This window comes from Typopeltis vanoorti, chromosome 20, assembly GCF_054136105.1.
Source record: "Typopeltis vanoorti isolate ZY-2024b chromosome 20, IOZ_Tvanoo_1.0, whole genome shotgun sequence".
Taxonomy (NCBI): Eukaryota; Metazoa; Arthropoda; class Arachnida; order Uropygi; family Thelyphonidae; genus Typopeltis; species Typopeltis vanoorti.
The window spans coordinates 34,289,523-34,313,220 of record NC_143568.1 but is presented as its reverse complement, the minus strand read 5'-3'; the positions used below and the strand labels follow the sequence as shown (position 1 = coordinate 34,313,220).

General features: G+C 35.1%; 2 protein-coding genes across 2 annotated transcripts in view; one reads left to right on the top strand and one right to left on the bottom strand.

The window, feature by feature from the left end:
- Positions 1-15,194, bottom strand: part of pip (heparan sulfate 2-O-sulfotransferase pipe) — a 94,755-nt gene extending 79,561 nt beyond the window's left edge. Inside the window, exon 1 of the mRNA XM_090409813.1 lies at positions 14,899-15,194. The gene's annotated coding sequence lies outside the window, so the exon portion shown is untranslated. The remainder of the gene's footprint in view (positions 1-14,898) is intronic.
- The window catches only part of LOC150095356 (sodium-dependent proline transporter-like), a 190,492-nt gene that overhangs the window by 9,449 nt on the left and 157,345 nt on the right, over positions 1-23,698 (top strand). The window contains exon 2 of the mRNA XM_090410664.1: positions 19,927-19,991. Within this exon, the coding sequence (XP_090266790.1) occupies positions 19,927-19,991 (65 nt within the window). The remainder of the gene's footprint in view (positions 1-19,926; positions 19,992-23,698) is intronic.

The following is a 23,698-nucleotide window of genomic DNA, read 5'->3' as shown; positions in this document are numbered from 1 at the left end:
ACAGGTCGTGGGTTCGGATCCCAAAGTGTGTAAAAGCTTCCTCTTATATAGCTCCTTGAGTTTATAAAGCATTTAAAAATAATAATAATAAATAATGTTGCAGTTTGCATCAAAGTTAGACAATGAAGATGGCTGTTATATCAAAAAAAAAAAGAAAAAAGAAAAGAAAAAAAGCTAGTGATGAAAAAATCAGAAGACGCTATTTATGGTTTCCACAAAAGGCAAGTCAAGGTGAACCGGTTCACTGGCTTCTGTTATACTAAGAAAACGTTACAATTGAATCAAAGGTTTGAAAAGCCCATCTAAAAAAATTAAAGCCAGTACAAGATGGCAGAAAAATTTCAAATCTCGCCTCGGTTAAGGAGCTTGAAATTCAAGGAGTTTTATCAGGCGATGTCCCAGGAACAGAATCGTTAAGTCTTTTCTGAAATTAGTGGAGGAAGATTTTTCCTAGGATGAATGTTAATATATGTTTGATTATCCGAACTATTTGATTAACGAAACCAAATTGTTCCCAATTAGTTCGGATAATATATGTACTGTACTATCATTTCAAATTGTAGTTTGCTAATAAAGCTGGAATTATAACGGAATTTTTTTTTTTTTTCATAGATACTCATGCCCTTTATTAGGGTCGACACTGCACTACTCATTTTTCCTGAATTTTGCACTAAAACGATTTAGTTATAACGGGAAAAAAAATCATATTTCAAATTTGTGACAAATGAAATTATATATCTAATGTATGCTATTGAAATATAATATTGTTTATAAAACAATAAAGTTGAAATAGTAATAAATGAAAATTATATTATACATAGAATATATATAATTCTCCTTAAGAGGAACAAATGAATGTCAATGAACTACTTAAAGCGAAATAATAAATAAATAAAATTTGAATAATGGCTGGATTATTTCAGAATAATGTTTCCTTAACGAAGGCCACTGTCTATTTTATGGAAGAAAAAAAATGCAGCTGTAGTATTGGGGGGGGGGGTGGTAAATATACCGTTGTGCATAAGGATTACGTCAGTTACTGAAAATTATAAGGTGCTGACACGGAAAGTAGAGTGTGAATGAAAAGAAACTCGCTCTGGAAGCTAAATGCCGAAGAGATTATTCATCTAATGAGTACTCATTTTGTTAAACTGTGTATGCAACATAGAGTTCAAACTACCTCTACACTGGATGAAGAAACCCTGGTGTTATGATGAAGAGGTACTAGAGTTACTGCATAAACTAAATATGAATTCGGCATTAGGAACTGATGGAATGTTAGCACGGGTGCTAAAAGAATGTTCAGCTAAACTGACTGTTCTTTTGACCTGAGTTAGTACAGGAAAGATTCAGCAGGAGTGGAAAGAATGTGCAGTAATCTCATTGCACAAGGGTGGTGTAAACACTGATGTATCCGACTATCGAATTATCAGTATCTCCGGAGTGGTGGTGAAAAGTTGGTTAGGGCTCGCATTCTGGAATGGGTTGACAGAGAATCTCTACTTTGCAATGAACAACATGAATTTACTAAGGGGGGGGGGGCATGTTTGTAAATCGCTCACATTTCATTACAATGTGGCGGGTTGAGTTAGATATGATTTACACCATGATACTTTTGGACTCTGAAGGTTTCGACAGGATTCAGAATGGAAGGCTGTCTCATAAGTTGTAGGATATGGAGTTGGAAAAACTACTAGTTTGGATAAGAGTAAAGGGGAAAATTAAAATATATGGGGTGATCAGCCGTGTACAGCAGGGATCAGTCCTTGGTCCATTGTTATTCAACCTTTACATTAATGACATTGGAAAGGATTTGACAGGAGACATACAACCATTGCTGATCATGTTAAGATAGGCAAGGTAATCAGAAATGCAACTGACATGAAATATTTGCAGCATGATTTGAATAAGCTGGCATTACGGGCATGTAAAAATTTTATCAGTTAAATGTTGGTAAAGTTTTGCAATCTGGAGTACTATATTGGCGAGATTATGCTAAAAGAAACTGAAGTGGCTTTTGGTGTTTTAATACAGTGCTTCCCAAACTTCTGGATGTCAGGGCCCCCTTTGGAAAAATTAAAATATTTCACGTCCCCCCCTCGAAAAAATCGTAATATAGACATATATTATTATAATATTTATTGTATTTATATTCAATACAAAACATACACAGCGAATATTGCAAAAATCAAATGCAAATATTAAATTTTTAGCATCTTACATACACCTATGACATGGCACATTATCTCATATTTTTATATAGATAGATATATTGTTATCGTACATTTGCAGTACAAGCACATGAAACGTAAAGCGATTAGTAATAAAGAAAGAATTAAAAACATAAAAGAAGTTTAATAACAATTTAATGCGGTGGATGTGTTTCAATACTGCTACACCAATATCAGGGGAAATATTTGAAACTGCAATTCTTAGATTTCTGCTTTGAAATGAAACTTATATGAATAACCATACATTTATTAATATTCATTAAGCGCCGAAATACGCAGGCAGCAAAATTTATGAACCCGCACCAATGTGTGATTTTTTTTCCCCATTAAAATATAAAAAAATAACAAAAAAGAAAAAATAAACTTATTTAATTTTTATTAAAAGATAAAAAAATGTACTTAGTCTTAAAACATTTTAAATTTGTTTTCATTATTTCACGGTCCCCTTAACAAAACCTATGGCCCCCAAGGGGGTCACGGCCCACAGTTTGGGAAGCGCTGTTTTAATAGAAAGGAAATTGAAGTGCAAGTACATATCAAAGATTGCAAATACAACTCAGAGGATAGTTGTAATGCTGAAACGAACACTGACATGAAAGAATAGAGAAGTCATTTAGCCTCATTACAAGGCCTTGATCTGGACCTTTGATATCTGAGGTAATGCATATACAGTGGTGAGCGTGTTAGAGATACCGGGACTGTGAAATGTAAATTATGAGGAGAGATTGAGAATTTGTGGACTGCAGACAATATAAAGATGGCTACGATAGAAATCTACAAACTACTGAAACGATCATCCAGGATACCAGTAGTTGGAATTTTTCATTTTATGGAGAATGGGAAGAAGACATCAATAGAAATTGAGAATTAATACACTAAAGATGGGAGTGAGAGCTAAATTTTTCTATTGCAGAACGGTGCATGACTGGAATGGCTTACCTTTTAGAGGTTATGGGTTTGGATATTGTGAATGAAATCAAGAGTAAGTATGACATGTGGTGTGGATTATATGTGGCCTCCCTCGACGAATGCCTAACTCTCTGGAAGTAGTAGTAATAATAAAATATTCCTCGCGTACTCCGTGACATTCGAATCCGGATAATTACAACTGAAAGATGCGTATCATTCTTCCTATTGCAGGAGACCTCATTTGCAAAATAAGGGAAGGAGGAGGAATCTGTTATTCGCTGATATTGAAAAAACATTTTTTTCTTTCTTTGCAGGCTTCAAGCCTATCATATTGTACAGTGTGCCCCTGATGAGTGATTTCTCTGTGTTGACTTAATAGTGACACCTCCATAGCAATCGGAAGAATGACAGATAGTTGAAAAAACCTATGTTCGAATCTGTCTGGAACGCCAGAAATGTTTTTCGGGAATTTTCAGCTGAGAGGAGTTATCTGATCTTTTTAGGAGGTGTGAGGGTTTTTTCCCTAGGAAATCTGGTGTTTACCTTCGGCCAGATAAATCGTGTAGTAGTGAGTAGATTTCAATAGGACAACTCCATGCTTAACTTGATTGGTTAGCCTATTCAGGTATGATTTCATGGGGGAAAAAAATTGCTGTAGTGCACATTATTACTGAGGAGAAAAAAAAAAAAAAACTGGGCACATGAGCAGTGCCAATTTGAAATCCTGCAAAATTCACGACACTGTAGGGGGAGGGGTCCAGTCACAGACTTTAAAAAAAAAAAAAAAGCCAACAGTAGATCTTAAAATAAATTATTGCACAAATTGTGCCAAGTCTGAAACACTGTTTCCAACTCATCCTTTTCACCTCAGCCAGTGTATCCTTTGAAACCGGTAATGAAGATTCCGTAGTACTTTCGACTCCCAGTTAAGAAAAAATATGAAAAAAATAAACTTTGAATGTTTATTCCCAGTGCCATGCATAATTTAGAAGATATATTTTAACGTCAGCACAATTTCGACAAACATTCTCGTGGCAAAATGCCAAAAGAAATAGTTGTCTGGCTTTTATGATGATATCAAAATATAATTAATCGGCAAAAGCATAACACATTCCATTACGATATGTTTCTTCTCATGCTGGGACAGAGTCGGAAACACAGTTTCCAACTCTGCCCCATAGGCAATAGCCAACGTATCCTTGAAACCGGTAATGAAGATCTCGTATTGCAGTGGTTCTTAACCTTTTAGAAGTCGCTGCCCACTAAGTATCCTAAAATATTTTCGCGCGCCCCAATTAGTAGTAACATAATAAAAATAATTATTTTTTAATAGTGGTTTTACTTTCTGATTATAATGACAAAAAAATCAGAAAACAGAAATCAACTTTACTTCAATATTACTCTAAAAACTTTAGGAAATTTATTTGATTTAGGAAATCAAATAATGTTCTTTTACTCATTTTATAAGGGGGTAAATTTTAAGAAATAACAAATCAGTATTACAGCACTGAAAGTTTCGAACAGTAATGCCGGCAAAGGTTAGCCGATTGGTAGAGCCTCTACTACTAATGGCTCAGTTAAGTAAGTTTGAGCGTGGTTAGTAGTTGGAAGGGGACCAATCGTTCGATGCTGTTGGCACACTCTCCCTCGATGAGTCTTTGGACTCCTTGGAGGTGTCAAATAATAATAATAATTGCACACAGTTAGTACTTAACAACGTTCAGTTCTAAGCATTCGTACTAGTATTGTTTAAAACTTCAGAGAATCACTAATTATACGAAGAGCCAAAGGCTTCAATTCGGCGACGTGAAATTATTTAAGTTATGGGATGTAATATCCCTTAACTTAAATAACTAAAGAGAATCATTTCTATCACACGTCCAGTAGGCAGATGTCACGACTTGCAGTGTTGCCAGCAGCGAAAAGTCGACAGCGCCACCACAAAAGAAACTACTGCATTAAACTGCATAATTCAAATTACTAATACGAAACGATATTTGAAACAAAGTAAAATAAGGAGCAAAAAATAATCATTTTAAGAAATTTCAAAAACTAGAAACGTTCTATAAATATTTCGCGGCCCCGGTTAAGAATCACTGCCGTATTACTTTCTATTCGTAAGGGAAGAAAAAAAAAAAAAAAAAACTGAGCCTTTGCATGCTTATTCAATTTTTTCGAGTACCATGCCTAATTCACGATAATTATATTTTAACGTCAGCACGATTTCAACAAACATTCTTTTGGAAAATTGCCAAAAGAAGTCTTCTGACTTTTGTTGATATCAAAATATAATTAATCGGTGAATATAAAAAGCACTTCAATTGTGAAATGCTTCTTATATTAAGCAATCGCAGCAGACGAGCGTGAAACAAAATTCCGCTAAATGCACTGATCTCGAGTTTTTTTTTTTTTTTTTTTGCAATTCCAAAGGAATTGCAGTTAAATCTAAGTACTGAAGTCTGTTTTCGACTAATTAGTATGCTTTAATTTAAATCATTTAAATACTTAAACTGCTATAGATTTATGACCACCGAGTAGTTTATCTGGAAATTTCGAGATCTTAATTTTTCTGGGTGGAGTCAACTGTCAAGGCTTTGATTGATAAATTATCTTTTTGTCTCCGACTTCTGGACAGCGTAATTGGCGAGTGACGTCGAGACGGATACATAAACGTGAGAGAATTTGTTAACGCGGAGACAGGCACATTAAGGATAAGAGTTTAATAAATAGTTAGATTTTGAAATGGTTTGTCGCAAGTTGGATGAGAAGATTAATGACATGTGGCGGACACGTTTAGGTATAGGAAAAAAGAAAAGCCCACTTGATAAAAAGTATTTATTGATAAAATAAATTACTATACTTGTTCCATTATTGAAGATATCATACCGAATTGAATCAAGAACTTTTCGTTTTTTGTTCATACTGTCCAAAATGCTTCGGACCTCCTTTGACAACGTTAGCGAGTTTTGCTCTTGGAGCTAATGTTATTTGGTTGGAGGAGTAAGAAATTGATAGAATACAGAATTAAATAAAAATTGAAGCGATGAGAAAATGAATCTTTCCACACAGCAGCTTAGTTTATTAAGAGGAAGTCTTATTTTAGTAATATAGTTACTGTTTTATTATACAGTAATCACTGTTTTGGACAGAAAAGATGCTTACGTGTATTTTCTATGTTTCGTAAAGCCTTTTTGGAATATCGCATTATCATTATAGTATATCACGATAGTACATTCCAAGCTACTGTTGAAATTCAGTAAGACAGATATGGATCCTCAGTCGATAGCACGGATTACATCTAGTGATTGTTGGGCTAGATTAGTCACGCAGTCAAGTCTTGTGCCTCAAAACAGAACCTTATGGAACGCAAGGTTCTGTTTGGGCCACAGTTGTTTAATTTATACTGATTATATAGTTTCGAGGTTTGAGAGGAGATATTCAGTCATTTAAAGATGAACTTAAGTTGGGCAGAATAACAGCACAGAACTTGACTTACTTTTGGTACAAGAGTTCGAACAGATTCGTGCTTTGGGAAGATATGACAGTATCAATTGCTAAGTATAAATTTTGACCAGATGAGAGACAGGATGGTTTGTATTGTATTGGTGCAGTTTCACTTTTGGAGGTGAAGACAAGAGATCAGGGGGTGTTGTTTGAATACACGCACTGCGAAAGTTGTAAATATTACTTTAAAGAAATTGCCGCCATAATCTGAAGGTTACTGACAAGCAGGAATAAGGAGATGGTATACGGTATTGATCACGCCACATCTGGATTTTTGTTCGGAGATGCTTGAATATTAGGATGAGAGAAAGACATTAAAGAAAGTCCATGATTGAGACTATTTTTAGACTGAAATATTGAGTAAGAGGTCCGTTAATGGAATGTGCTCCCACAGAACTTGGTGTTAGGAAGTGAAGAGACGATTATGATTGAGACATAAGTTGGTGAGAAAAACTTCTCAGATCAGATAGATTTGAGGTAATTCTTGCACGGGGTAATAGGCAGTAGGAGAACGAGGAGTCATGTAACTAAGGAAGTCAGATTTATTTATTATTATTTTTTTTAATTTTTATTTTATTATATATATATATATATATATATATATATATATATATATATATATAATGATACTTGCTTTCGCATTTAGTTCTGTGCATACTAACACTACAAGATCCCTAGTCTCATCAGTTTCTTCAAGCATAATCCCACCAATATAATCCGACATTGGATATCTAATCAGGCCGAAGTGAATGACTTTACATTTACTGACATTGAGCTGACACCCATTTTCCCATGCACGCAATTACAGCCTGTTCAAATCATTCTGCAAGCACTGCATGTCAGCAGCATTCCTGATTATCCTACCTATCTTTGCATCATCGGCAAATAGCTGTATGTCGCTTGTCAAATCCTTCCCAATATCATTAATGTATTAGATTAAATAACAGTGGACCAAGCACTGATCTTTGGTACACCACTAGTTACCTTTTAAATCTTGCAGACTCCCATATACCACTTTTTGATATCTGTCAGTTAGCTATCTTCTTAACCACTCTAATATTCTATAATCCAAACCCATGTTCTCCAGTTTACTTAGCAAAATCCAAAAGTATCATGGTGTATCCATTCCCCTTGTCTAGTTCCATGGTAACATTTTTATAGAATCTGAGCTAGTTGCTAAAAACATAGCCTTCCCTTAGTAAACCCATGTTGCTCATTGCAAAGTAGAGATTCACTAAACCCATTTCTGAATGCGAGCCCTAACCAATTTTCCTAAAATCTTCACCACCACCACCACCACTCCTGAGATACTAATTGGTCGCATTGTATAAGGATGGTCGTTGCACTACCCTTATGCAATGGAATTACCATACATTCTTCCCATTCCTGCTGAAACTCTGTTCTGTGACTCATTAAATCAGTCTGGTCGAAGGAATAGTCAGTTCAGCTGAACATTCCTTCAGCGCACCCGCTGATATTCCATCACTTCCTATTGCTGAATTCTTATTCAGATTGTGCAACAGCTCTAATCCCTCGTCCTCATACACCTGAATTTCTTCATGCAATGAAGAGGTAGAAGTGAACTCAATGTCTTGTACACCAGGTTGATAGCTTTTAACAAAATGGGCACTCATTATTTGAACAACCTTTTCTGCATCTGTAACCCTTACGCCATTTGCATTTAGAAGAGTTATTCTTTCATATTCATCCTTTCTTTTACTTACAGTATATCGATAAATTCTTGTGGGTTCTCTTTAGCACGCAGAACCAGTTTCGTTTCATACTCAGACTTTGCTTTCTGTATAACAGTTGACTATTCTAGCTTGCTGCTTATAATTTTCATAACGGACACCATCCTTATGCAGACGGTATTCCTTCCACAGCATCCTTTTCTTTTGAATCTCTTGCTTAATAAGATTACACATCCATTTGACTCTTATTCTATTTATTCTTCAAACTCTCGGGACATACCTTGATATTGCATCACTTAAGTATTGTTGAAATCCTTCCCATGCATTGTCGATATTCTTCCCATGCATCAACCAATTCTATTCCACCGAACTCTGTATACTCCTCAGTTGGTCATAATTTCCTGCTTTGTAGTTCAGCATGTAACCTTTCTGAATGGAACATTCATAAATTTAGTCATTTCCCAAGTGAGTACCGCATGAACACTGTCACCAACCAGAGACTTTTTTTTTTTAACTAACATATATATCAGGGGCGAATGCTGGTCTTGAAATTCACACTTGCTCTTGTTGTCATTCAGGGAATGAGAGATGCGATTGAAGTCTGATTAGCGGAATAATGAATTACTGACCATTTAAAACTGTGTACAGGTAACCCTCGTATAACGCAGATGTTAGGTTCCGCAGAAATGCCGCGTTATATAAATCGCGTTAAGCGAGTCTCAGATCACATAGAAAAAGTAGGGTTATGTTCCGAAATCGTTTTTTTTTTTTTTTTTTTTTTTTTTTTTTTTTTTTTTTTTTTTTTACTTATATAAACAACAATGACATATCCAACAAAAAAAAATATTTTTATTTAATTCAGGTAATTCATGTAAGTTAAGAAAACATGTAAACTATGAAACAAATACATAGTATAAAAATTACAAATTGTACTTAAACTTCATTGCACATAATGCATAAATGTATTAGGCAAAATAAAATAGTGCATATTTTAATCTTTCATAGCACGAGGATTTGAGGATTGGTTAATAAACACTGCTTTTGTCATGTAATCACCTGATTCATTACTACAAAATAGTAGAGTAATTCTATTGTTGGAAATTTTGAATCCAGAAGCTGATCTTGCAGTTTTCGAAATATAGGTGCGTTTTTGCACTTTTTTCCAGTTTAATCCGGATTCATCCGCATTGAACACCTGGTCTGCACTATAAATGTTTATAAACTTTGAGAGTTTTTTGTTTAATAAGATTTCCATCCATAGGAATTTTCTTTTGAGGTGCAATCTTCTATCGAAATCATTAGAGATTTCTCCATTAGAATATCGCATACACGAGCAAACTTTGCACTTATCGTTGACCCAGCAATAAACACTTTCTCGGATTTTATGTTCATTTTGTTTGATTGTTCGAATTGCTGATTCATTTAAATTCAAGGTCCCTGCAAAAACTCCTGGCTTTTCTCCATTTTTCAATCGATCCAAGATTTTGAATATTTCTCTTCGAGAGAAATTAATTTTCTTTTCAATGTTGGTTTTTCCCTTTCGTTGCAGTTTGTGGCTATTGCTGTAAAATATTTTTTTTTACACAAAAAAAAGCAAGCATTGCATATTGTATGTAACTCACCAGAAAATAAAGTGCTCAGCTTGAGATAAACACACTTATGATTTTTTAATGCACTTTCCTGGCAGAAACTAGGACAATTTTCAACAATAAACGTTTTGTGCGGTAAACAATTGAGGTACATGCGTGCTAAAGGGTATTTCCCTTAATATAAATTCGCTACTTATAATTACATGCGGGATACAGGCAGACACAAATTTAACGAAGATAAAATTTGATTAAGTCACGCGGTGAAAAACATATGAAAAGATAAAGGGTTACTACCATTTGTAGACCGTTTTTATCGAAACCGTGTTGTATAAGTACCGCGTTCAACAAGGATTACTACAATTTTATACCGCGTTACATCGAAACCGCGTTGTATAAGTACCGCGTTATACGAGGGTTATCTGTATTTAGAAATTGATGTACATTTAATCATACAGATACAACATTTATATTACAAATGATATTCTATCTTTTTCAATTTAGCTACTTGAATATAAATTCTACCCTACGGTTCTTCTTTATGAACTGGCCGACAACATCGTCATAAAAAGTTGATTGTAACTTAATTTTCCCAAGCAACACGCACACTTGTAAAGGCTGGCTGAAGCTCACTGGCTAGAGCTACTCTGACAGCGTATGGCTCGTGTTTAAGCAACGGGGTGAGATGACGTGGAGGGAGCGGAAATGGCTATGCGCGCGCATGAAATCACAGTGCTGAACCTGGATGCTCCCACAACCGAGCAAGCCAAGGTAGCTTGACTAGCGTCGGCCTTCGATACACAAAGCTCAATTATTGCCGCGCAAGCTTAAAACTTCTGTCTACAAAAATAAAAGCCTAAATGGAATGCTTATAAATACATGCATTTATTAACAAATAAATATTACTTCTTTCTCAATTAATGAGCTTGGGCAGCCAGCATGGAGAATTCGCCACTGATATATATATATATTATTTTTTATTATTTTTTTAATTAATTTATTTATTTTTACAGTCGTAGCAACTAGGGCTGTATAGCCAGTATTTAGCGGTTTACTTGTTTTTGAACTGAAGAACTCTTATTTCTTTGAGGGAAAAAATCTTCCACCTTCATATGAGAATCGCCTAAAGTCGGATAAAATCCTTTTGTAAAGGTTCACGTCCTAGCGGGATTCGGACCCACCATTCAAAGGTTATTACCAATGACTTCTGCAGGTCACTCGATATCCATGTACATGAGATACCTTGTAAGTTGCGTTTGAGCTAAAACGTTCTTGTAGTTGAAATAAAGTATGAAAACTCACTGATAGCGGACTGGAAATTAACTGCTGTAGAAACAAGGACACTTATGTTTTGAAGGCGGAAAATTAATAAGCAGAATTATATTTACAGTGACACTGCATAATCGCAATTATGCAGTGTCAATCTGTTTATATTATTTAACGTTGCAAATTTCCGTATTTTCATATAAGATGTGACATCATAATTGATCACTCTGATATTTTTATCCCTGGCCTCTGATTATATTCCCTGCGTGTTCTAAGTTGGCTACTGGAAGTCCTGTCCTTGGCACCGTTAGCCTTCAGCAATTTTCCCCAGTAGCTAGTTGTGCTACCGTGGTTGTCTTTGAACATCTAGGCCTTGAACTAACCAGTTATGCAAATAGTCAGAATTACTTATTTTCATATTTCAGTGCTGCAAAAATTGAAATGTTTCTTGGTAGTAACACACAGCAAGCGAAATGTACGACAGAAATACTGTGAAACATAATAATCCTCAAAATCATGGGCTGCTTAATCTTGGCTTACTATTTGTTCCATGTCTTGTTTGTGTAAATCTTAACACCAGTTACCGCAATAACTGGTGTTGACAATCGATTTATTCCTTATCCCAATATCGTTTTAGCTTTGAAGTACTACGAATAGATGAAATGTTAAATGTTTCAGTTGGCATATACTAAAGGGTTTCGATAAAACTATATTTAAATGCTTTAAGAAGTTCCCTCTTGGAAGAAGCAAGGCTTTCTTCAAAAATTCTATGCTTCACTCTCTTCCCTACTTTAATTACATAAGAACTTAAGGTTAATTAACGATATTCAGTTCCTTTTCCATCTCACAAAACAGGCAGATATAACACATTGGTCTCATTGCCTTCGTTGCTTCTGCCATAAATCTAAATCAACCAACAACCTCCTTTCTCTACAAAACGGAAAATACTGGATGCGTCAGTTTTTTTTGTGAATCTTGATTCTCATCCAAGCAAGGCTGAAAACTACATAGCACATTAGTATTATGGATGAATGATGGTTAGTTGAATCCTACTGTACAGACCATGCCATGGAACTGTTTTTGTTTTTTTTCCATGCTACTTCAGGCCTCCAGTAAGCAAGGTGTTGGTCAGACCAGGCGATAAAATTTTTCTTCTAAAGGCATTCACAAATATCCATGCTCTTGGTGGGATTAGAATTCAATGCATACTATTGGAGAGTGAATATGCTATTCACATTGGCGAACCTGGCAGGCAGCCTAACTAGAATTCTAAATTTTCATTCAAAAATTAAGACCACCAGGCTTATCACAAGTTTCCAAATACTCCCAATAACGGTTGTGATCATTATTACGTGCATTTGCCATAATTATATTGTGTTCCTCCATCAGGTAATCAGTTGTTCTCCCCCCCCCCCCCACCCATTTTATTTTTGAATGGCTTGTGAGCTGTTGAATATCAGTGTAAAAATCGTTTAGGTCTTTCAGATCTGTCATGATTCCATATTTCTTTGTATTTAGCAGTATTCTTTGTACCAGTTACCATCCGTGTGGCATATTCCTATGTTCATCCATAATGTACTATTTGATACTCATAGTAAACTTGAAATACATATTAGCCGTGATAAAATCACAAATTACTTTTTTTTTTTTTTTTTTAATAAACAGTCGTAATCCACTGCCAAGCATTCTTCTCAATGAAACATGTTTTGTACTAGCCGTCGTAATATTTTAAGTCTGTAATAACTTTTAAGTAATATTAAAAGATACTACCTCACTTAGTAACCAGTTATACTGTAGGTCAAAAACAAGCCCTAGCGACACACACGAATTATAGGGTGCAGGTGCTGCTCCACCTGCACTATAAACGGTGCAGGTGGAGCAGCACGAAAATGCGCAAAACACTGCACAGTATACAAAGAAACGCTACTAGTTATTACCAGTTGACATAATAGCTCAACGTAGTGTTCATCAACCGTCACGATTACTGCATATGCCGATCCTAATAGTCAGTAGCGCATCTATTAAAACAAAACAACGACAAAAAAGAAAATTAAGACATTTAGCAAAAATTCATTCTTATGATTCGTGAAGTGGAAGAGGGGGAGTCGGGTCATGGAAGACGGCGTTGTACATGCGCCCGTGAGGCACTCAGTAATTAGCGGTCCTAAAGTAGAAATGAGCTACACTTCTATTGCAATCTTTTACGAGGAGAACAGCAGAAAGGACTGTTTCATGACAGCAGAATAATTCATCCCATCCAACAAAAAATTTTGCAAAATTGACCTACACCAAAACAATAATTAGAATACAATAATAAAATAAAAGTAACTCGGCGATCAACTTCAGTAAGCCAGCAAAAAATTTCTCCAACGTGGCACTGCTAACAGACCAGACTAGTGAAGTAGGTTGTCGGTTCTCTTCATAACGTCAACCCCAGTAATTAGCATCGTCATTTCCTTAACAAGTATTAGCCATTGACTCTCAACATTGGACATATGGTTCTTAAGCACAGCATTAAGACAAGCCAGCTTGTCTAACGCTATGCTTGTGCAGATGAATATTTCTGCAAGTCTTCTGTCATCAATTTAAAACAAAACATTTCTAACCGTTGTTAGAATATATGTCGCTCATAGTCAAGTATTATTTTGCCACCCCCAAATTCAAGAAAATATGTATTTTTTACAATAATAATAATAAAAAAATACATTAAATTGCAGTGACATTACTGTAGTTCCTCATAGATTAGCTCATATTCCAGTTACACCACACTGAGGAATCTACCTTTTAAATGTGATCTGGACAATGGAGGGGTGAATGCCTTCTTCAGAAACCTGTTTGCCTGAGGAAGGCCGATTTTTTTTTTTTTTTTTAATTTTGTCTGTCTGTTGGCTGCATATCAGAAATCATGTAAAGAATACGGCATGAGAAAGTCTGGAACGTATTTAAACACCCACTCATTCGTCGCAGAACTGCTGAGTTAAGGGCGTTTCCTTGCTTTGATCATATGCTAGAGATTATGTCAACTTATCCTTTTCAAACCGCGCTTCGTCTACACTCGTATTAATTATACTTAGAGTAATGCTGTGTCGGGGAGAAAAGAGAAAATCGAAATTCTTACATAACTTACAAGTTTTGTCAGTTCTAGACTTAATTGTACGTTGTCGTTACCGCAAAACTTATAAGTAGAATGCATGATTGTGTGGAATTATTTATAGCAGTCTTAATTTTATTCTCGGAAAAAAAAAAGAATTATGACGTTATAAGATTATTTTATTTGAAAAATGGGGATCATATATTCGGTATAAATGTTATACATTACGGCCACTGTTTTTACGAATTTTGAAAAATCAAGAAAAATAGTTACTGGATAGCCTTGGATATTATTACAGAAGGAATCGGTGTATCGTTTAGCCTTTGTCTAAATTAAAAACAGATTTTCCTCTATCAGTTAATTAGAAATGACAGCATTTTTCTGTTTCACTCTTTTTGAGGACAAAAGTAATTTAAAAACAATGTTCCTACAGGAAATTTATATTCTTGTGGGAACGTTATGATACTATTATTGGTTATGAAAAGGATGTTGACATTACAAGAAAATATTTAAAGGATTTTTGTCGTACTGAAATTAAGTCTTCTGGTTAAAATAATTTGTTTGTGTTTCGCTTCTTTAAGTAGTATTTAATTATTGCAAATACTGTACAAAAATCCTACCTTCATTCCTCAACTTTTCCGAGATGGGACGATCTCTGTCCGAAATTCGCAGGTAACAATGTGCTGCCGGTAGCATTTGAGGGCAACAGTAGTGAAAGTGTGGTACTTTCACACCCGCGATGGGACATCTGCTACCACCTGTTTTCGATACGAAGCTTCCGCAACTATTTCCTAGTTCTTAAATATTCACGTAAAATTTTGCACTTGTGAAAGACCCCTCTGCAAGTGTAGGTCAACTTAAGTGCACACACGGCTGCTCTTAATGCGAACCAGCACACATATGTCCATTCGCTGACCTCTCGCACGCCCGGTCGAAGTTGTATCGTTCGTATCCTAGCAGCCTTAGACGGAAAGAATTAATGACAGCGCCCTCTACCGTTGTTACAATTCGTGATGCGCTCGTTGCGGGCCGTCTCTGAGCCTGCAAGAAAGTTAGGGAGGTGCATTGAACGGAGGCCACGCCTTGGTGGGTTGGAAATGTATTAGAAAGATAGGGAAAAGAATGGAAAAGCACTGAAAAAGTGACGTATAAGGTATATTTAGAAAGCATGCAGTTTTGGATAGTTGCTATGGAAAAAGCCTCTGCCTGAATTAGATTTGGCAAAACTGTTGCGCAAGGTGAATTGATATTCCTGAAGTGAAGCAAAATAATTCCATGAAGCAGTTAAATTGTTGGCTAACTGCTATACACCTTTCATTAGGTCAGCAACATTTTTTTTTTATCCATGTAATAGAAACCAAATAATGAGGGGGGGGGGGACCATTCGATAATGCCTCCTTAATTGATGCCAAAAGTTTTTGTCTAGGAAAAGTGTGACACTCTGATAAGGGGGAAAGGAAGTATCCAGAATAATGTCACATATAAAAGTTGAAGTAGTTTACTTAAGGTTTTAAAATTTTCAAATTAAACAGCAGCTTAACATTAAAAAAAATATTAAAACATTCTCTATTTCATGTTTAAAAATATGAATGTAAACAGAATCCACTGCGTAAACCAGTCGGTTTCAACAGTGCCGGTTGGAAAGAAGTTGGTTCGAGCTTTGTCTAGGACACAAAGAACTGTTACAAAGCTTTTCAACATAAGGTAAGTTAATCAGTCTCGTACGGTAGGAAGGGATTTTCATCCTACAAAAGAGGCAGACTGGTATCGATAACAGACCTAATGCATTGGCCTCATAACCTCAGTTGCTTTAGCCATATTTTCAAATTACAACAAACCGAATGCAGCTGTTGATTTTCTTTTTTGTTTTCTTTCTCCCCCCCCCTTGTGAATTTCAAATTTAGTTAAATGGATATTATTAAAAACAGCAAAATCCAGAAATAATGCTGTTACGTTTAATCGAAAACTTTGTTTTTTTTTCTTTTCTTTTCTTTTTAATTTGTGGCAGCATGGAAAGGGAGGTGCGATGAGTGAAGTTCTACGACACTTTGTGATAATAGAGATCAGACATGTAAAATTCAAAAAGTGATTTTATTTAAGGATGATCCATGAGTTCATTTAATAATTCAATGAAGAATCAAACCCTCGTTATCCTGGAATTAATATGTAATAGACAGTCAGGAGTTGTTTGTATAGTTTAGAAGTGTTTCCTTGTGTTTAAGATTTGTGTTATTAGGTGAATAATATAGAACTCAAATTCTGAGTGAATTATTCTGCAAGTAAACTCTTTTTTTTTTTCTTTGTAGCTATCCAAACTGATTAATAACTCTGCATTTTTTTAAAATTTTTTTTTACTCATTACAAATTTGCACGAATTTTTATTATGCAGTTTGTATCCTATGTTTTATATAGCGTGGTGGTGCTGTCATCTGTCTGAAGGCGAAAATCTCTGGTGCGATGTCCTTATTATCTCTTCTCATATTCACTGACAACGGTGTATCAACTTCTGTGAAAGACAATGAAGGTTTTCAGCCTGTTTGTGAGTTATTGCCTTCTGAAAACCCTGTTTCTGTACCAGTTTCATTTCTTAAAGAATAATGACAGAAAACTTCTGAATTATTCTTTAAGAAACAAATGTTTTATCACTGTCTTGTCGAAAAAAGTAACCATCTTCAGGCCTCCATGCCCAGCATTCTCCCGCAACTTCATGGCATATCCTCACGTCTATACGGGATGCTCGTGTTTCATCCACTTGTAATTGCTCATCTAACTCCCTTAAATCGGCCGACGGCGCTGTCTGCCAAGCGCATCGCCGAAATTATCTGTAGGAGCCGACTATGCTGTGACGTCATCACTTCTCTGTCCCGACAACTACTTGACACTCACGACCATCAGAACCGGTTTTCTTTCTTTCTTTCTCTCTCTCTCTCTCTCTCTTGTGTGTGTATGTCCGTCCGTATATGGCAAACCTCCAAATTAAACCCACGCTTGTCTGTGAAGTCGCTGAGAATGAAAGACCTGATTTGGGACAAAATGCAGCAACAGTAGGTCTAGTCGCGTGCTAAAATAGTCACCACGATTGTAAAGATCCTCCCTCCCTCAACTGTCGCTCAGGGTTGAAGATTCTTTGTAACTAAAATCTCTTATTTATTTAGCTCCTTTTTTCTTTATCTACGGTACTGGAATTATAAAACCTCCTAAAATTAACCAGTTTGAGAGTTTAAAAACACTAATCTAATTAACTCGTATGTGAAATTTATAGTGATCCCAAGCTTAAAATGATATTCAGTAGCAATTCCATAAATGCTATGTGTCACAGCAGTTAACGCCCTTGTTTCTGATGAAACCGTTTTTTTTTTTCGAGCAAGAAATATGCTGGTGAGGAATTATACAGGGTGTCCCAAAATTCACGCAAGATTTAAATTTAGCGCTATTTGTGCGCTTAAGTGTTGCCAACGAGAAAAAAAAAAGACAGCGTGACAGCTGACAGTTCAGGGTTATTAAAAATGACCACACACAGCGAAGAGAGTTCGTTGAATGGATTATGGAACAACAAGTGGATGCTTATTTTTCGAACAAAATCATCTTCAGCAATGAGGCTCATTTTCATCTTGATGGCTTCGTTAATCGACAAAATTGTCGCATTTGGGGTTCAGAAAATCCACGAGTAATTGTCGGGAAACAAATGCATCCACAACGTGTCACTGTTTGGTGCGGATTTTGGGCTGGAGGCATCATCGGTCCATTCTTCTTCGAAAATGCGGCTGGTAAGGCAATAAAAGTTGATGGTGCTCGCTATCGCGACATGATAATCCAGTTTTTTTGTGCCTAAATTGCAAGATATGGATGCGGACGACATGTGGGTTCAACAAGACGGTGCCACATGCCATACAGCCCGAGAAACAATTCAATTACCGCACGAGTCATTTCCTGGTCGTGTAATTTCTCGTTTTGGTGATCAGAATTGGCCGCCCAGATCATGTGACTTAACGCCGTTGGACTTTTTTTTTTTTTTTTTTTTTTTTTTTTTTTTTTTTTTTTTTTTTAAGTCTAAGGTTTATGCCAACAAGCCCATGACCACCCACGCCTTGAAGTAGGAAATTGAGCGTTGTATCAACGAAATTCAGCCACATTTATGCAAAACGGTCATGGAAAATTTCGACAAAAGAGTGCATATGTGCCAGCAAAGAAGTGGAGTCTTTTACCCGATATGCTATTCCATGCATAACCCTATACTGTATACTTTATGAATCAATAAGAAATTACAATTTTTAATTAAAAACCCGTGTTTTCTATCAAAATAACTTCTTGCGTGAATTTTGGGACACCCTGTATATAAACTCTCTCTGCAGCTATATGTTATGAAGGTTGATGACAGTCAGATTGTTGATATCATAAATACCGGAACTCGACCAATTTCCCTTTCAGCTAGTTCCGCTTTAGAATTAATCTCGTTAACGTAAACTAAAATTGAAAGCTGAAACTTATATTTATGCAATAATATCATGCAAAAGCTCTAAACTTCATAGGGAACTCGGATGACAAAATTTTCAATTAATTTTCCTTTTATTTCTTATGAATTTCTTTGTCATCAAAATGCTACTGAAAAAAAGGTATGCGGAAAAAGTTATTTTTAATACTTGATATTCCTGAGCTTACATAGTAATGAAGTCCAACTCTGGACTTTTCTGGTCAGTCATTCCGTATTACATGTATTACCTCTTCAGTATGAAGTGATAAAAGGAAATACTGATGAGAGAAGGCGAATGAAAGTAGGCATTACTTCATATGTGAAGATATTTCATGGCTGTAATCAACGATGATGCGGAGAGGAATACTTTCCAATTTTTTAGTACGTTTTAATATTACTGGAACGAACGTAATCTAAACTTCGATGTTGGCCAGAAGAAAAAAAAAAATGCTTTCCAAAAAACTGCATTTCCTCAAACATACCTTTTGAAACTTTGAGGATTCATTTCCTTGTTTCTCCATTGTTAATATGTGATAAACGGATTATCCAGGAACATCCTTTAAAGTTTTTTACAGTTCATCCTTTAAAGTATATTTTTATTTTATAATTCAGTGGCGTAGAAAAAGATCTACAAGGTCCATAATATCGAATCGAGAGCGAGAGAAATATTCCAAAATTTGAACAGCATGTCAAAGCATTGCATAAATGTTGCTACAGTAAGTCTGTTTTCATTACTATATTTGTATCCTTTCATCGTCAGTTTATGCAAAACAAAACAAACGTAAATTATAAATAAAGAAATAAGAAAATAACAGTAAATTGTGGAATAAATTATAAATAAGAAATAAGAAAATGGCACTTTGTATATCAAAGAGCTCTGATGTTTCTTTAAGTTTAAATTATTCCTACATTTCCAGCACTCTAAAAACTAATCTAAGGCATTCCTCTTCCTGAGCTCTGTGAAGAATATTAATAAAGCGAATCCGTTTTGAAATTTCAGGGGGAGCTTCCTGCTTTTCCACTCGGTCACCGCTTCTATTTCGATCATCTCATTTTAGGACTATTACTCAAGGATAATATTGACCACTTTGAATATAGCATATTAAATACGACATTGATGATCTCGAATCTGCCATTACTGAGTGTAGCAAAAATTTGGCATCGAGTCGATTGGTAGTCGAAGAGTGAAACTTCGAAGTTAGCAGGTTCTGTCTTCAGTATTTTGCAGATAAAAATTCTAACGTAAGTAAAATTTTCTTGTTAGAAACAATCTTATTGAATGAATTGCATTTTTAAAAATGTGGTGGGGAATTATATTGTATTATAGAATTATATTATATTGTACATGGGGAATTGTATCGAAACAGCAATAAAATATCTAATTCACTGAGTAATACAGCAATCCCTCGATTAGTGCGCCTAATGCGTTCTTTAAAACAGGCGCATTAATCGAAAACGCACTAATCGAATATAATAACCTATGGGAAAAAATATAATTTTTTCCTCAATTTCTTTTTTGGCCCTTAATTTTTTTTTTTTATAAAAGAATTAGGGTATGTCACGGGGCCTAGTTAAAAGAAAACCATGAAGCTGAAAGACAATAAAACATATTCAGAATATAAATTTATTATTCTACTTCTTAACAAAGTAGTTTGGCGAGAATTCTGTTTCTTTTTTTTTATGCAACTCACGGTTTGGCCCTATTGCCTCTTCTACTACTTCTGCAAATTTTATTTATCCTCTCTTCATCAGGGTCAGCCTCAATGCATTGCTGTTTAAGAACTTCGGTTGCAAAAAAAATTCAATTTCTTTTTGTGAAATCTCTTTGGGTTTGTCAGTGATTGAATTTTCTTCATATTCTTCTGGATCTTCCCGCTGTGCATCTAAATTTAGCAGGTCGGAATCACTCATTTTCTCAGAATGAGATTTAATGACCTTTTAGATTCATTGGAAAAGCCTCTAAAATCATTTGCACAATGTGGAAGAATGTGCTTCCAAACGGCTCTCATATTGCTAGCGGTAATTTCAATCGACTTTGCGATTTTTTAACAAGACTGAGATTTTCTGATTTGGTCAGAGAAGTCTTGGAAAGCATTCACTTCCAAAAAAGGCCGGTTTCATCGACATTAAATATTTATTGGTCACAATAGTCCTCCCCCTTTTTCCACAATTTTCTTCAAAATCTCTGGATAATTTACGGCCACTTCCTTATCTATACTTGCAACTTTTCCTGTGATTAGAACATTATGTAGGCTATTTCTCTTTTTGGAAGGTTCAAACCACTCGGCATTAGCGTGGAATTCTTCTTCTTTTCCATTATTGATAGACCTTTCTTTCAAGGTTGCAAAGATACTTAATGTGTTTGATTTAGTAAGGTCAGTGCTTAGAGGGATCCGTGTTTGGTTACAATCTTCGATCCATATAGAAAGAAGTCTCTCTAATTCAATCATTATATACTTTGATTTCGAGTTCATCCATGATGAACATGAAGCAGCCTTACCTTTCTCTTTGTATTCAGCAGCTTTGCTTAAAATTGCTCTGGTAGTTGATTCACCCGTTTTCGTGTTCTTGTCCTATCTTTGCTCTGGACTCGCCTTGTTCATTTTTCTTTATTATTTCAAGTTTTTCTTCCAATGACATTACTTTTCGAATCATTTTCAGATTTGCACTTTTTTGCTCACTAATTCTTTTACTCGTGATGAAAGGTTGGGGGGAAATACTTTAAAATAATAAAAAAAAAAAAAAGTAAGGAAAACAATTGCAAAGGAGGCACGTGATATGATAATCAAAATGCTATGTAATTAGCAGACGACATAAATTTAAGTGGTAAATTTGGAACATAATGTAGAATAGAAATATTAGAATAGAAAGAATAGAATAGAAAATAATAGAAATAGTGTAGTATGCCATCAAAAATAACTTGGTAAAATGTTTTGAATCGGTAACTAAATTATTTCATCCTGGTGAGTGATTGTTTAAAATAATTAACCATAAAAAATGTATAGATAGAAATTTTTTTAAATCGGTAACATTTATTTTTAAGATGTGTATACGCGCACTAATCGAATTTGGGTATCGAAAAAAATGACGCACTAATCGGAAGAGCATTAATCGAGGAATTGCTGTATTTCATTTAATTAATGCCATTTCTGATTCAGAGAAGAGTCGGAAAATAAGACTGGCCCACAATTTTAAGTATTGTTTTCACAATATTTTAATCATCTTTATGAATAAGAATTATTATTTCTAGAAAGAAATAACAGTACATTATTAACATGTCATTTCTTAATAACAGTATTAAGAAAAATTCTAAGGATACAATTTTCATAGTATCTTAAAAACTTAATTTAGTTAGCGTCATTGGCATCCATCGGATAAGATAATATAGCTTATTTACTTCTTTTCATAAACTTATTTACTTAAGATTTCGATCTCCAAGATTGTGTTTATCTTTTTTTTTATTTTCTCCTATTCAGATTTGCATTTAGACGCTTTTGACAAGCACCAATTTATATGATTTTGACTACGAACAGCTAGATGATATGAAACACGTGTAAAATGAGCCACACGAATACATATTAAAATTAATTTTAAGACTAGTAATACTTGTTGGGCTGGTTAGAGTATGTGATCTACAATCAACAGGCTTCGTGTTTTGAATTCGGTATTAATGTTTATGAATATTTTCCTCCTCCAACCTTATCTGAAGACTGAAGTGGTTTAAAAAGTTCCACGTTTGTACTTTCCAGTAAGATTTTGGATTATTAATATATATTCTACCCTCATTACTGATGTGGTATAAGTTTACAACCTTTCGTGGATGACTCATAAAAAAAAAAGATGCAATTAATTAAGCTCCTCCGTAGCGCAATGTGGCCTTTAGTTGGAAAAGGCCTGAGTTCGATTCTCTTTCTGACGAGTGAAATTTTCATATGGGCTTTGTCAGCTGAACGTCATTACGTAAGCCATCTCAGGAGGTAGCGGGATTTTCTCTCCAGGGAACTCGGTCCTAACGCACAGGTCATCTTACAGACAATGTACTATTAGTGACGGTAGATGACGTTGTGTGTAGTTGATGGATTGTCGTGTAGTGTGTACATGGAGGATTAAATGGTGCAGACCAGTGCTGTTCAACTGGCTCTTCGTCCGCAGAACAAAATTTTGCAGCTCAGAAATGAAGAATAAACGAAACTTCATTTTTGAATTTTTCTTCCCTATTTTATCATTTCTAATATAACACTCTGCTGCTCCTAAGTTGTACCAATGAGCAGTGTATGATTACAGACCTACAATCTGGAAAATGTGGCAACCAGCAACCAACTGGCGTGAGACTACAAGAACCTGCATTTCGTAACTACGTGTTAATGAAAGTTGGTTTATAAATGCTTGTGTATTGGTAAAACTCTGCAGTTATTTTAAATTTATTAAAATACATAAACGCTTTTAGTCCCAAACAAAGGTCTGTAGCTATAAAAAAAAAAAAAAAAAAAAAAAAAAAAAAAAGAATAAATAAATTGAACTATTCAGAGTAGAAATCGTGAATTTCAATAATGATGGGCTAGTTTTTGTTTAGCATGTTTAAAGGCAAAACCGTGTTGATGTGTTATCAGACTAGATTAGTTAACAAAGAATGGAATCTTAAGAGACATAATTCTTTACATCAAACAAAGTATTTCAATTACACAGGATCTTGCAGGATTACTCGAGTAAAGAATGTGAAAAGAGTGCACAAAGCAAAGGATATATTGATATCCATAACAAAAACTGAAGGGCCATCTGTTATCGCCTCATTGCTGTTTCTAATGAATTCCTAAGGAAAATGAACCATTCTCTGATGGAAATTTAATTAAAAATTGTGCCTTGACGTGGTTAAAGCTTTTGGTGAAGACGAACTAACTAAAAAAGTTTGAAATTTTCGCTTTCTCGTACTTCCTCGCCGTGTCGAAGAG